Genomic DNA, 13,732 nt, shown 5'->3' on the forward strand with positions numbered 1-13,732 from the left:
CCTGGAGTCAGGGGCCTGGACAAACCATGTTTCTCCTGGAGCATCTAACAGAGCGGGTTTGCCCTAACACTGCCAGATAAAATACAGGGTAACCAGCTACATGGGAATTTCAGGTAAACAAATCATCGTTAGTGAAAGTACATCTCAAATATACAATACTTTCCATCAAAGTACTCATTGTTTATCTGAAATTCACGTTTATGTGAGTGTTGCACCTTTTTATTTGCTAAATCTAGCAACACTAATTTGGTCTATACCATTCCTGACCTTAAGGCTGAGGATAAACATGACTATGTCGCTGTCACCCATCTCTCAGGAGGTCTGAGTGGTTCCTGGGCAGCAGGGGAAATCGTCCAGGGGACAAATCTTTGTCCCAAATGCTAGAAGTCAGATCCCAAAAGGTGACACTAATAAGATCATCATTGAAGGCATGGAGAAAAAACTCTATTTGACAAGTGCCTATAATGTGTGGTACTGAGCTGGTCTCTGTACGTGTATAATCTCATTTAATCTTTCAGAAAGCTTGTGAGTTGTATGCTATTGTACCCTTTTTTAGAGGTGAATAAATCTAGACCTGGACAAGAAAAGTACTTGCCTGAGTTCACGCAGCTAGGAAGGGCCAGAGCCAGGTCTTGTACCTACGACATTCTGCCACCAGACCCAGGGAAGTTTAAACAACATGCCAAGGTCCCTTGGTTTGGGGCAGTGGTGGGACTATGGAAAAAAGAAGGACGCAAGTAGCTGGTGATACTGTGCACCTCTGGGTCAGTGCCATCTGGGTAGCTGTGTCAGCCCGTGCCGCGTCACCAGCTCCCTGAAGAATATCCCAGGAATGTTCTTCATCTGCAGGTTTGAGCCACTATGATTCTAAGATAGAATGTGGTCCTGGCCAGTGTGGCTCAGTGGATAGAGTGCCAGCCTGCAGACCAAAAGGTTGCTGGTTCGATTCCCAGTCAGGGCACATGCCTGGTTTGTGGGCCAGGTCCCCAACTGGGGACCTGCAAGAGGCAACCAATGGATGTATCTCTCTTCACTTTGATGTTTCTCTCCCCTTTTCTTCCTCCCTTCCTCTCTCTCTAAAAATGAATAAAATCTTTTTAAAAAATTAGCTAAATATAAAATTTTTAAAAAATAAGATAGAATCTGTTCTTTGTTTATTCAGTAAATATTCGCTGAGCACACACCATGTGCCTGGCCTGTGGCTAGCCCTTGGGGAGTCTGTGGTGAACAAGACACAGCCTCGCCCTGCCCTGCCCTCAAATGAGGTTTAGTCTAGTGGGGAAGACACGCCAGGAAATAAGAGGTTCGGGCTATCGTGCCTGGGTGTGCATGGTTCCATGAGAATGTGGAAATGAGAATCACAAATCAATCTGGAAAGAGGAGGAGAAGCTTAGATAGAAGGATGCTTATATTGAAATGGGTTTGTTTGTAGCCTTTGTTCCCTGGTCCTGTGGGGACTAAGCCTCTGGACCTCTACAGACCCCATCAGACCCTGGGCTGGCCTCCACCGTCTCCCACCAGAGCCTCATGGCCAGTGCCGTCCAGGGCCTGGCTGAGTGCCCGCGCAGAAGCCTTGCTTCAGAGGTGCTCCAGGCTTACGTTTCTGGAGCTCCAGGATGGTGTAGAGGATGATGATGCCCTCCAGAGCCTCCCGGCCAATGTCCTCGTCAGGATCCCCGATGCGAAGGGTGAGTCTCCCCAGCAGAAGCCCCAGAGCAGGGAATCCTGAAGACATCTGTTTGTGTTGTACTCTTAGGGATTGAGCCTTATAGGTTCAATAATGCTACCCAGTAAATGGTGAAGGAGCTGGGATGTCTGTCCCTGATAGCAGAGCCCTCTGTGGATGGTAAGGGCCACCTGGGACTCTCTGGACAGATGCACAGGCTCCCTCAGAGCTGGGACGATTATCCCTAAGAGTGCCCCCCATGCCTCCCAGGGGCCACTCACAAAGAAAGGCGGGGTGAGAAGCGTGTGGTTCAACACAGAGACATTGCTGCTCACAGCTCGTGCTCGTTCATGGGCCTTTCCCGAGTTCATCCAGGGCCCCAGGGGCTGTGAGGACAAGGGTAAGACTCAGAGCTACAGGCTGGCCACCAGCCTATATGTACTGCCTGGGCAGGCAGGCCAACCTCACTGATCGGCTTCTGGGGAGAGCATAAAGCCACACCCCACAGTTCTCTACTTCTCGGAACATAGGGGTTCACGGGGCCCCAAAGCTGAGAATAGGACTGAAAGTCCATAGGGAGGATGGTCAGTGAGGACAGAGGTGAAGGATGGAGCATCATGAGGCTCAAAGAGAAAGACAGGAGCAAGGGCAAAGAGAGCAAAAATATGAGGACTGCTACAGCAGGAGAATGGAAGAGAGGGAGAGAGGGGATGGAAGAGAGGGAGAGAGTGAAAGGGCAGGAGTCTGGGATGGGGCCTGTAAGGACAGGGACGCAGAACACTGGAACAATATCACATCCTGGAGTCAAACCTCTCCTTCTGGGTCCAAGCCCCACCCCCACCCTCCCACCCCACCCCCACCTCCGCTCCTGAGCCAGTCCTCCATTCTTCTCCACCCTTCCTCTCCTCCCTGTCCCCACACCTCCAAAATGCTCTTCAGCCCAGCAGGAGTGGGGTCCTCAACAAAGAGAGCGTTGAGCAGTGTCTGCAGGGCATCCAGGGTCTGCTGGTAAAGTGTCTACGGACAGGAGAAGGACCAAGCCACCAGGGGGCTCTGGAGCAGACCTAGCCCCAGGCAACCCCTCCTGTGGACCCCTGTAAGCTGCTTTCTCTTCCCACACCTGAGACTAACTTGGTGTATGATATTGGACACATCACTTCCCCTCCGCGGGTTACAATTTCCTATTCAACAAATTGGTCATTAGTATCCCTGCACTTTTTACCTTACAGGGGAAGGAAGCAGACACCCAACATTTGCTAAGAATCTACCTTAGGCCAAGTAAGCAACAAATGAGAGGTGGGTGGGAAAATGCTCTAGAACTGTAAGAGCTGGGTAAACTTTTATTATTGTCTCTAGGGAAGTGCTCTGATTCCTTTTCTAATTGCTACTCCTGGACCTAAATCAATTTTCCAGTTGCCTCTTCCGGGAGCCATCTCTTCCCTGCCCAGGCTCCTCCCCCACCAACCACACGAGTCTGGGGATTGCTTTAGGAAGGTGCAGGCGTTACCCAGACCCAAGGCTGAGCAGTGGGTTTGAGCCACTCAGAAAGATCCTCTCTCCTCCGCCTTCCTTTGTCCTGCCAGCTCCCCATGTCTGCCTCTCACGTTGTTATTGTTCAGATTTCCTGAGTCTATTCACATCAGGATCACAACCACAACCACCAAACAAACCTCACTCTCCAATTACCTCCTCCTTCCCTACTCATCTGTAGCCCATCACTGTGCAGCGCTGACCTCTGCTGGCTGGACCTGTTACTACAAGAGGGCTTCTGGCTTGCCCTGTCCAAACAAGGATTCCCCCCACCCTTCCTTTGGGTCTTCTCTCAGTGCAGCACCTCCGGGACCCAGAGTCCTCATACTGCTGCGTGGTCTGCCTCCACAGCTCTCCAGGCTCACTTCCCAGCACTCTTGCCTGACCCTGGGCTCCAGCCACGGTGCCTCAGTTACCCTGTTCTCTCCATCCTCAGGCCTCTGCGCAGGCTGTTCCCTCTACCTGGCATGCTTTTCCTTCTGCCAGCCCCACTCCCTTCAGCTAATTAGCTCTCCTTTAACCTCTCAGCCCTGGCACCATGACCCCTGACCTCCATCTAGGCCAGGCCCCTCCATTCTGGGCTCTTTAGAGCATCAGGTACTTCTTGTTTGCAACATTTACCAGTGTTGCAATTTTGCATTAATTGAATGATTCCCTGGTAACGTTTCTCTCCCCCTGCCCTTGCCCCTACTGTATCTCACCCCTGTACTTCTGGAGTAGGCCCTCAGTCAACATTAGATGAATGAAAGGATGAATGAATGAGCCTTACCCTGAGCTGAAATGCCCCTTCCTTGACTTCCCCCACTGGTCCTACACCCCACACTGAGTGTCACCCCTGACTACTCTTCCCTGGGCAACTGCAGGGGTTCAGAGATGTTCGTGTGAGTGGGCTCCTTGAGGTTCTGCTTCTCCGGATCCCGGCCCAGGTCTCCTTCCTTGTGGCCCAATCCTCAGCCCTCCTCTTCTCAACCCCGGCCCTGCCTCTGGCCATGCCAGCATCTGCCCACACCCCTCTCATAGGTCAGGACTCAGAAGTAAACAGAACCCCCCCAGAGGAGGGACTGATCCCTATTCCAAACATCCCTCTCAGGCCAAGAGAGGGTGAGCAAGTTCCCAATGCCCAGCGGCTTGAGCACCCTCTCACTCCCTGCTGGGAGTCCTGCACTGCGCCTCACTCCGAGGACCCTAGACAGCCTGAGAACCTGCCAGGAGGGTGCTGCTTACCTGTATGTTCTCAGCCTTGGCCTCCTCTTTCTCCTGCATGGCCTGCACAGAGGGCAGGGAGAACACACTCTTCACACACGTGTTCACCAACTCTGACCTTTCTCGAACACCCAAGACAGGTTTGGTGTGACTGGTGAAGAGACAGAAATTGAAGGCATGGAAGGAGGGAGGGGGCCCTCTGGCCGGAGGCTGGAGCTATGAGTGCAGGGCTGGAGTGAGGGCACTTCGGTGGGGGGCCAGGGTTGGGCCTGAGATTCCGATCCACAAACGGTGAGAGGAGCTGGGGGCAGGAGGGAAGTGGGTGCGGAGGGCAGACCACCCTGGCAGGGACAGGGCGAGGGGAGAGGAGAAGACATGGGAGTGGGGTTGGGGCCCTGCAGAGAGGTCCCAGAAGAAAGAGGCGGAGCCCAAGGGAAAGAGAAAAGGGGAAGGGTGTCGGGGAGGGGCCTGTGGACACCTCAGCTGCGTCAGGATCTCCATGGCCTGCTGGCGGATGGGGCTGGACAGGGAGTCCAGTGGCTCCTCCAGGATCTGCCTCTGGACAGGGCACACGGAGGGCAGATAAGGCGGCAGGCAGCTACCGACCCCCAGGCCTGAGGCTGCCCTCCAGGAGCAGGCTAGAGCAGCGTCTCTCTACCCGGTCCCGCCTCCAGTGCGGGGAGCCAGCTCACTGCTCAAACTTGTCCGGAGCCTCAGTTCAAAGCCACCAAAACGCCCCACACTCTAACCCGCTGCACCCCTCCAGCGGGGCTCCGCAAGAACTGTTCCCGCAGCCCCACAGTGGGGAGGTTTATTTAAACCATGGACTGGCCCAAAGCAAAAACGCCATGAAGGGCCCTTGAAAGACACCCAGTTGAATTTCTTTAAAAATGTTCTTCTAATTAGTTCTCACTTTTGATCTAGTACCTGCACACAATAAGTGCTCAGTGAGGGTTAGTTAAATGAAGGTATCGGGGCAAAGCTGTTTTCCCTCCTTAAGGGACCCAAAGCTAAATACAGTTTTGGAAACTTCACTGATTGTCCCCACCTAACACATTCTGACAGATGACTAAGAAATGACATATTTAGCAAAATGACACGGAAATTCCCCACCAGGAATAATTTTGGTCTCAAATAACGATAACTCCTCCCGGGGTACTTAATGCTGTACAGTGAACCACCACTGGGTTGTGTCCTCCCCACAGGTGGTGACGCAGGTCATATCGAGGACGAGCCCAGTGAAGCTCAGAGAAGGGAAATGACTCGCCTGGGCTCCCTCTGTGTGTGTGCAGAGCAGCTGGAGGCCGAGCTGAGACTCTGGTCCAAGGGTCCTGCCTCCTCATCTGTCCTCACCCCTGCAGCCCCCCATCTCATCAGCGGGCAGACTCAGGACTTCCGCGGCCCCCACCCCAATGCCACAGACCAGATGTGGCTTCCGCACCATCATCTTCTTCACCATGGTCTTCTTCTCTCCACCTTCCAGCATACCCTGGCTCTTCTGGAGGGTGATGGCATTCTCCACCTCGGGGGCAGCAGAGGGCAAAGCCACAGGGTGAGGGCCGCACCGAACCCAGCTTTCAGGGGCTATCCCTACAGCTGCAGTAGTGGCCCGCCACCTGCAGGCACGCTAGACTGCTCCTCCCCAGTGGCCAGCCCCAGTGTTGCTCAAGAGAAATGAGAACCCACAAGGGGAACCGCTGGGGTTGGAGTGAGATTTGAGAAGGCGATGGGGGGCGGGGTGTAATTATCCTTGAAGCCCAGTGTTTGGAGGAGGACAGATATCAGGGACCTCAAAACTCTCCCCCTTTGCCAGTCAACTAAGGGAAAAGAGGCAGCAGCAGGGGGACAGAAAGAGTCCCAAGGAAATCACACCGTGAGTAATGCCTCTTGAGGGCCTTCAGGCATCTACCCTTCTTAAAGGCACATCCTACTCAGATTAAGGCACTGTGCCACCTGAGAGAGGGAACACATTCACTAAAGTCCAATTAACCTATGCATTCTCCTATCTTAAGGGAAGAAGGCAAACTCGTGAACTAAATAAAATAATAAATGATAAAAATTCATATAGTAAAGGAAGTAAAGCAAGGTAATCAGATGGGCAGCGCAGTGGGTGAAAGGTGCCACAAGCTCCTTCCCGCTCTTCCTGTCAGGAGGACAGGGGGCCCTCGGCCCTGGGCGCACCGCACCGCTTGTTTGGACCAATAGAAGGCCATGCAAGGGAAGTGCTGTGGCTCCTGGCCTGGCCCTGAAAGGACCGGTGACTCTTCCCCTCTGGAGCACAGCTGCCATGGAATGGTGACACCACAGGGACAGAGACACAGGGAGATGGGGTTGCCGCAGATGTTTCAGCCTGCCTCCCGTAGGGATCTCTCAGAGATCCTCCTCACGCCACTCAGAGCAGAGGAGCCATCCGCTGAGCCCAGTCAAACTCCAGAACCATGAGAAATTGGGCCCTTTTCATCCTTACTTTCCCAGCTGTCAGAGTGAACTTTTAAACCACCAAGTTTGGGGGCAGTTCGTTAAACAGAGATTAGTAACTTCATCTGCTGAAGTGGTGGGAGGGAGGCGGCTCATTTAGAGGAAACGGGGAGGCCTCCCAGAGGAGATCATATTTAGGTCAGGACCTGAATGACAAGAAAGAGATGGCCAAGTGAAGAACTAGAAGGAGGGCCTGTCTCCCCAAAGTAGAATGTCATTTCACGATTGTATCTCTAGTGCCTGAAACAATGCCTTGCACACAGGGCAGGGGCTCAGTTGAATTTGCTAATGGCTGCAGTGATAAACTCTTTCTGCTCAGGGACCATGCTCAGTGCTGTGCACACAGTGTGTAACATAGACCTCATTTCAACTTTGCATTGCCTGTCTTAACAATGGCAAGAAGCTTCCTGGCAGAAGTAACAAGAGCAAAGACCCTGAGGTAAGAATGGGTTTGGCAAGTGCGAGAAACAGAAAAAGGCTGGCGTGGCAAGAGCAGGGTGGACAACTGGAAGAATGCCAGGGGGTAAAGACACATACTCCCAAAATGCAAGACCTCTTCTTAGTTCAGTCACCTCCTCCCCACACTCACACTGCGCTGAGCTGGCCCCCCCCCAGGCAACCGCAGGGCAGGACAGAGGCTCCCCACTGTGAGTCCTGGCCTGGGTGGATGCCCTACCTCCAGACTCTGTCCATCAACCAGTCTCTCTCGCACTCTGTGTGTCCTACTCATGTCCACCAGCCTGTCCAGTCTGCCCCCACTGGCCCTCAACAGCTCCTGCAGACGCTGGCTTTCCCTGGCCTCCCGAGGCCTGGTGCCTGGCCAAGACCTAGGTCAGGCCTATATCCTGAAGTGGGCCATTTCCAGCCTTTCTATCTCCTTTGGAGACCCTCTTGTAATTCACTTAGTTGTTTAGAAAACTTCCAAGCACCTACGATGTGCCAGGCATCACTGTAGATGCTGGGAATACAGCTGTGAATGAGGCAGATGGAAATGCCCGATTCACAGGACACACACTATAGTGAGGAAGACTAATAAGAAGTACGATGAAGAAGTAAAGCATACTGTGCACCAGATGGTAATGAGCACCAGGGAGAAAAGAGGAGCCAGGCGGAGAAACAGGGAATGCTGGGGCTGGCGCTGGGGCTGGGGAGTGAGGCATGCGGAGGGGAGGGGGCATCCCGGGAAGTCAGCTGTTGGCCGGGCAGGAAACATACCAGAGTCAGTTTGTTGCTGTCCTCTCTGTTCCCTGGCTCGTTCACTAGGCATGTGGCCCCTTCATCGAAGGCTCCTGCGTGTCATAGTTTTGATGAGGAGAGAAAAGGGTAGAAAGATATAGTATGTCTAGGGCGCCACAGCCCCATCTCGCCTCCTCCACTGAGCTTCTCTAATCCTTACTCCCCCGGCAGCCAGACTGAGCTCCCTCCCTTCCCTAACCCTCCAGTGGCTCCACATTTCACTGAGCATAAAGTCTGCATGTTTGTCAGTGCCTGCAGGGCCCTGCCAGATCCGCCTCCCCGAACCCGTCCCCAGGCTTGTCCTCACTGTTCCCCCTCACTCACCATGCTCTGGTCACACCAGCCAGACAAAGGTCCAGGCCCAGGAACTTTGCACAGGCAGTTTCCTCCACCTGGTCCAGGCTACTCTCACACCCCCTTGCCCCAGTCCTACACCCATCCTTGAGGTCTAAGCTTGCCTGCCACTCCTCAAAGAGGCCTCCTCTGACCTTCAGGCTAATGGGGGGCCCACTGTGATCCCCTTGTGCATCATCTTACTCTCTTTTTTCAATTATTATCACAATTTATAATTAAACTTTTATTTTTTTAAAGATTTTATTTATTTATTTTTAGAGAGAGGAGAAGGGAAGGAGAAAGAGGGAGAGAAGCATCAATGTGTGGTTGCCTCTCACATGCCCTCTCCTGGGGACCTTGCTTGCAACCCAAGCATGTGCCCTGACTCAGAATCGAACCAGCAACCCTTTGGTTCACAGGCCAGCTCTCAATCCACTGAGCCACACCAGCCAGAGCTAAACTCTTAATTGTCGCAGTAGATACCTGCTGTTTGGTGGGCCCCAGATTTGCTCATCTTTCTTTTGGTTAAAGAGTTCCTGCCTTCCCTGTGAGTTACCCATTCCATGTAGCCAGGTGAGCTGAATTCTTCAAGCCCTACTCATCACCCCTCTTCAAACGGGGGTGGGCCTGCAACCCAACCTTGGACAATAAAGAGAGTCTCATGCCCACAGTCATGGTCCAGGGATGGGCTCTTGGGTGAGCAGGGCAATAGAGCTCTTTATTTAAGAAGTGCCTGTCTCTCCTTCTGAGAACCTCTGAGAGCCTGGAAGTCAGGGCCATCTTGGCCACCAGAGGCTGCTGGAGGATGGAGGCGGCCAATAGGGAGAAGTAGAGACATCCCAGTCGTAATGAATGCAGCTAGCACCAAGATCTTGGCTTCTAAGTACCATTCTCCACTAAAAAGGACAAGGCTCCTTGCTCTGATTCTAGGACTTGGGCAGGAAAAATATAAGATGTGCCAGAAAACAGGGAAGAGACATCTAGTACCAAAAAAAAAAAGAGAGAGAGAGAGAGAGAGAACTCCACACTAATGTAAATAAATAAATGAATAAACAGAAAGCTGGATGAAGAATGGGATATTTACGTAGTTTCAGAGAATCATTATTACAAAGGGGTAAATTGTGACTTCACAGTGGTGAACCTGGGCAGCTATCACCTCACTCTGCAATGAGCATCATCAGTGATGGGAGCGACCCAGCCGTATCCCATCAGAGAGGATGCAGTGAGAAAAGGCTGGCATCGCCTTCATGCTCTTCCTGCCCTGTGTACATGACAGGAATGCGACCACGAGGACACAGCAGACAAACCCAACCCCAGGCACAACTCACAAAACAGCTGGCCTGCAGTCTTCAAGGGTGTCAAGAACATGAAAGTCAGGAGGTCCCATGTTGCTTCCGCTGTCCTTGATGCCTCACAGGCCCCCTGTGGCCACAGCCAGAAGGGTGCAGGACCTGAAGCAGCAAGTGGAAGGGGCTGCCCAGGGTGCAGCCGTGAACCGGGAGGCCAAATATACCCAGAAAACCACGGACAAGACTGCTAACCAAGCCTCGGAGACTTTCTCAGGTTTGGGGGGCAAATAGGCTTCCTGAAGTGACAAAAGGGAGCCACAGGTGACCCCTCCAGGCCCTGAGCGCTGGTCAGCGGCTGCCCCCCTTGGCCTGACACCTCATTAAAGGGCATTTCAAAAAAAAAAAAAGAACATGAAAGTCAAGGAGAGGCTGAGGACTGAGGAAACAAAACAGACTAGACAAAAATAGGCAGCAGGTGACCCTGAGCTGGACCTTTTTTTCCCCAGGAAAACATTACATTTGGATGGCATCTGGAGACTAGATGGTACCAGTGTATTAATATTGATTTCATGATTCTGATGGTTAATGCTTGTCCTTTTTTGTAAGAAATAAAAACCGAAATTCAAGGGTCAGGGGGCATCATTTGGCAACTTAATCAAATTATTCCCCCCAAATGTTTATATTGTGCTTTCAATTTTTCTGCAAGTTTTTACTGTTTTAACGTTTTTAAAAAAAGAATGAAGGAGAATGAGAGGCATTTTTCAGACAAAAATGATATACATTTATCATCAGCAGAATCCACTAAAGGAAATTCTAAAGCATATACTTCAAGTAAAAAGGGAATCAATGCCAGATAGAAGGTCTGAAATGCAATAAGCAATGAGGTAACAGAAAGAGCTTAGTATTTGGGTAAATATATTAACTGCACAAAATAATAATAATGTTTATGTGGTTAAAAAATAATGAATATGCATTACCAGGATAGCATATAAATAGGGGAGAAGAAATTCAATGGGATTAAAGTGTTCTGATCACACTTTTTATAAAAGAATCACATATTTATATGAAATGGCCAAAACAGGTAAATCTATACAGAGAGTAGATTAGTGGTTGCCTGGAGCTGGGGGACAGTGGGTCGGGGGTGATATCTAAGGGGTTTGGGGGGTTTTCTTGGGGGGCAGGTGATGAAAATGTTCTAAAATTGCCCTGGCTGTTACAGCTCAGTAGATTGAATGCCAGTCTGTGAACCAAAAGCTCACTGGTTCGATTCCCTGTCAGGGCACAGGCCTGGGTTGTGGGCCAGGTCTCCAGTTGGCGGCGTGCGAGAGGCAGCCAGTCAATGTTTCTCTCCCACACTGATGTTTCTCTTCCTCTCTTTCTCCCTCCCTTCCCTTCTCTCTAAAAGTAAACAAATAAAGTCTTTCCAAAAAAAATAGAATGTTCTAAAATTGATTGTGGTGATGGTTGCACAATTCTGTGTATATTTTAATACCATTAAATTGTGCACTTAAAGTGGGGAAATGTTATGGTATGTAAATTATATCTCAGTAAAGCTGTTTTTAAAAAGTTCAGTGTGCAAAAACAGAGTTCCTCTACATCATCAAGCATCATCAGTACAAAATAATAATTGTATTAAAAAATAAGATACGATTCATGATAGTAATAAAAACTATAAAGTACATAGGAATTAACCTATCAAAAAATGCAATAATCTTGAAAGAGAATAGGTTTAATTCTAATAAGAGATGTGTCCTATACAAAGGAAAACTTTAATAGATGAATAAATAAATAGCACTCCAATAAAAATGTCAGCAAAAATTTTTGAAGACCTAGACAAACATATTCTAAAAGGTATATGGGCCCTGGTCAGTGTGGCTCAGTGGACTGAGTGCTGGCCTGTGAACCAAGGGGTCCCTAGTTCAATTCCCTGTCATGGCACATGCCTGCTTTGCCGGCCAGGTCCCCAGTTGGGGGTGCACGAAAGGCAACCACACATCAATGTTTCTCTTCCTCTCTTCCCCTCTCTCTAGAAGTAAATAAATAAAATCTTTTAAAATAATTATAAAAATAAAATAAAATAATATCTGTATATCAGAAGTGAGAGCAGGCTCCAGAAAGGGCCTCAAGGCCCTGCTCAGGTGGAAATCTCAAACGCTCAGAGGTAGGCTGAGCCTACACCTGCCGGCTCCACTGACCTGAAAAGCCAGGTCTGATATGTATCAAAAAAGAAAGGGGCATAACCTTTGAAAGGAAGGTGTAGTGAGTGGACTTGTCATTTGGACGCAATAAGCATTCTATCATACGGAGATATCAGACTTAAGGAAACTGAAGTTCAGAGAGGTTAACTAGCTTCTCCTACATCAGTCACCAGGCAGAGGCTGAGCACCGGATCTCTAGTGCATAATTAACGTAGTACATGTCACCCACTGACTGATGCTCCCTTTCTCTGCCCTCTCCTCTCCCCTCCCTGCCCCACCAGTCTGAATACGAGGTTCTTCCAGGACAGCGCCCTCTCTGGGGCTGTTGCCATACTTACTCTCAGGGACACTTTGGAAGGCCGGGGTGTCCTCATCTGCGGTGTTGCAGGTGGGGACCACGGGTGGGAACCGGCCCATCTCGGTGCCAGCCATCTCACTCCAGCTCTGCTGATTTTCCTCCAGGGGCATGGTGCGGGTGGTGTTGTCCTCAGAATAATCCTGCTGGCTGCTCAGTGTCAAGGTGGATGTGTCACTGAAGATGAGGCTAGAGGCCAGGCTCAAAGTGTCCTTAGAGCCCAGTATAAAGGTCATGCATGAGGGTGGAGATAGGACAGAGTTGGGTCCATAGGTACTGGAGTGCAGGCTAGTGTCATCATTGGAGCCAGGAACCAGGGCCAAGCATGAGGTCTGAGTGACGGTCATGTTCAAATCAGACTTGACATTGCTATTTGAAGCCGCATTGGCGGTTCCCTTGCAACTAGTGTTCCAGGCTGTATCAAAGGCTCCTTTCGAAACAGACCCAGACGTGTTGTATGAAGCCAAAGTGAGGGTCTCATCAGTGTTTGGGATTAGGGTCCCACAGGAATCCAGAGCCACATTCAGGTCCAACTTGGAAATAGTTTTTGAGCCCACACTGAGCAGGTGATTGGAGCTGGAATCCAGAGAAGAGTTTGAGGCTTGAATAAGGAGTGCTTTTGAGCCCGGCCTGGAGATACACGAGCCCAGAAGTAGGGTTTCTCTTGAATAGGACCTCATAAAAAGGTTTGATTCAGGCCTGGAAGGATTGGAGTTACTCAGACCAAAATCAAAGCTACTGCTTGAGGGGGAGTTGAAGGCCTCCTCAGAGTTCAGCCCAGAGCAGTTGTCCAAGCCCAGGCTCTGGGCCTCGGTAGAGCCAGGGCTCTGAACGACGCCTGAGGCTGGACACGAGGCCCCCTGTGAGTTAGGCCCCAAGATGTGATTCGAATCCAGGCCCAGGGCTTCACCAGAGTGGGAAGTGGCAAACTGGAGGAAGGCTGGAGCCACAGCGCCGCTGTCAGCAGGTCTGGGGGTGTTATCAGACACCAGGCCCGGGGCCTGCTCAGAGACAGGACTCAGAATTGGATTAAAGTCTGGAACAAGAGCCAAGCCAGGGCTCAGGGGTGGATTCAGGATAGAAACAAGGTCTGTATCTGGGTTTGACCCAGAGATGGTGCCAGAGCCTAAACCTGGGGCCCTGGTGGAGTTGAGACTAGGTGTCATCTTTGGGTCTTCGTGGAGGACCAGACCAGCCCCTGGACTCAGAGCCATGCCTGGCCTAGTGGTCTCTCAATGCCACTGCCCCTTCCTCTCCAGCAGCTGACTGTTGAGCTCCCTGCAGTGCTCCTAAGAGAGAGAAAAGGCAATGCCTCACCTGTTAAAATCTTTCCATGGATCCCCACTATCTTTAAAATGAGGCCCTCAGGTGACTCACAAGGTCCTCTGTGACCACGCCCAGCCCACCTTCCCAGCCCCATCCTACACCACAAAACATTCGTCGC

General features: G+C 51.0%; 1 protein-coding gene across 1 annotated transcript in view; it reads right to left on the reverse strand.

The window, feature by feature from the left end:
* Positions 1 to 13,502, reverse strand: part of MROH7 (maestro heat like repeat family member 7) — a 38,790-nt gene extending 25,288 nt beyond the window's left edge. Inside the window, exons 1-8 of the mRNA XM_037043350.1 lie at positions 12,272 to 13,502; positions 8,093 to 8,166; positions 5,841 to 5,921; positions 4,878 to 4,957; positions 4,421 to 4,550; positions 2,588 to 2,683; positions 1,948 to 2,052; positions 1,600 to 1,735 (exon numbers count right to left, since the gene is read on the reverse strand). Of these exons, the coding sequence (XP_036899245.1) occupies positions 1,600 to 1,735; positions 1,948 to 2,052; positions 2,588 to 2,683; positions 4,421 to 4,550; positions 4,878 to 4,957; positions 5,841 to 5,921; positions 8,093 to 8,166; positions 12,272 to 13,502 (1,933 nt within the window). The remainder of the gene's footprint in view (positions 1 to 1,599; positions 1,736 to 1,947; positions 2,053 to 2,587; positions 2,684 to 4,420; positions 4,551 to 4,877; positions 4,958 to 5,840; positions 5,922 to 8,092; positions 8,167 to 12,271) is intronic.
* Positions 13,503 to 13,732: the final 230 nt, after the last annotated feature.

Source organism: Sturnira hondurensis, unplaced genomic scaffold (genome assembly GCF_014824575.4).
Source record: "Sturnira hondurensis isolate 20B ecotype Veracruz unplaced genomic scaffold, ASM1482457v3 Scaffold0004068, whole genome shotgun sequence".
In the NCBI taxonomy this organism is placed as follows: Eukaryota; Metazoa; Chordata; class Mammalia; order Chiroptera; family Phyllostomidae; genus Sturnira; species Sturnira hondurensis.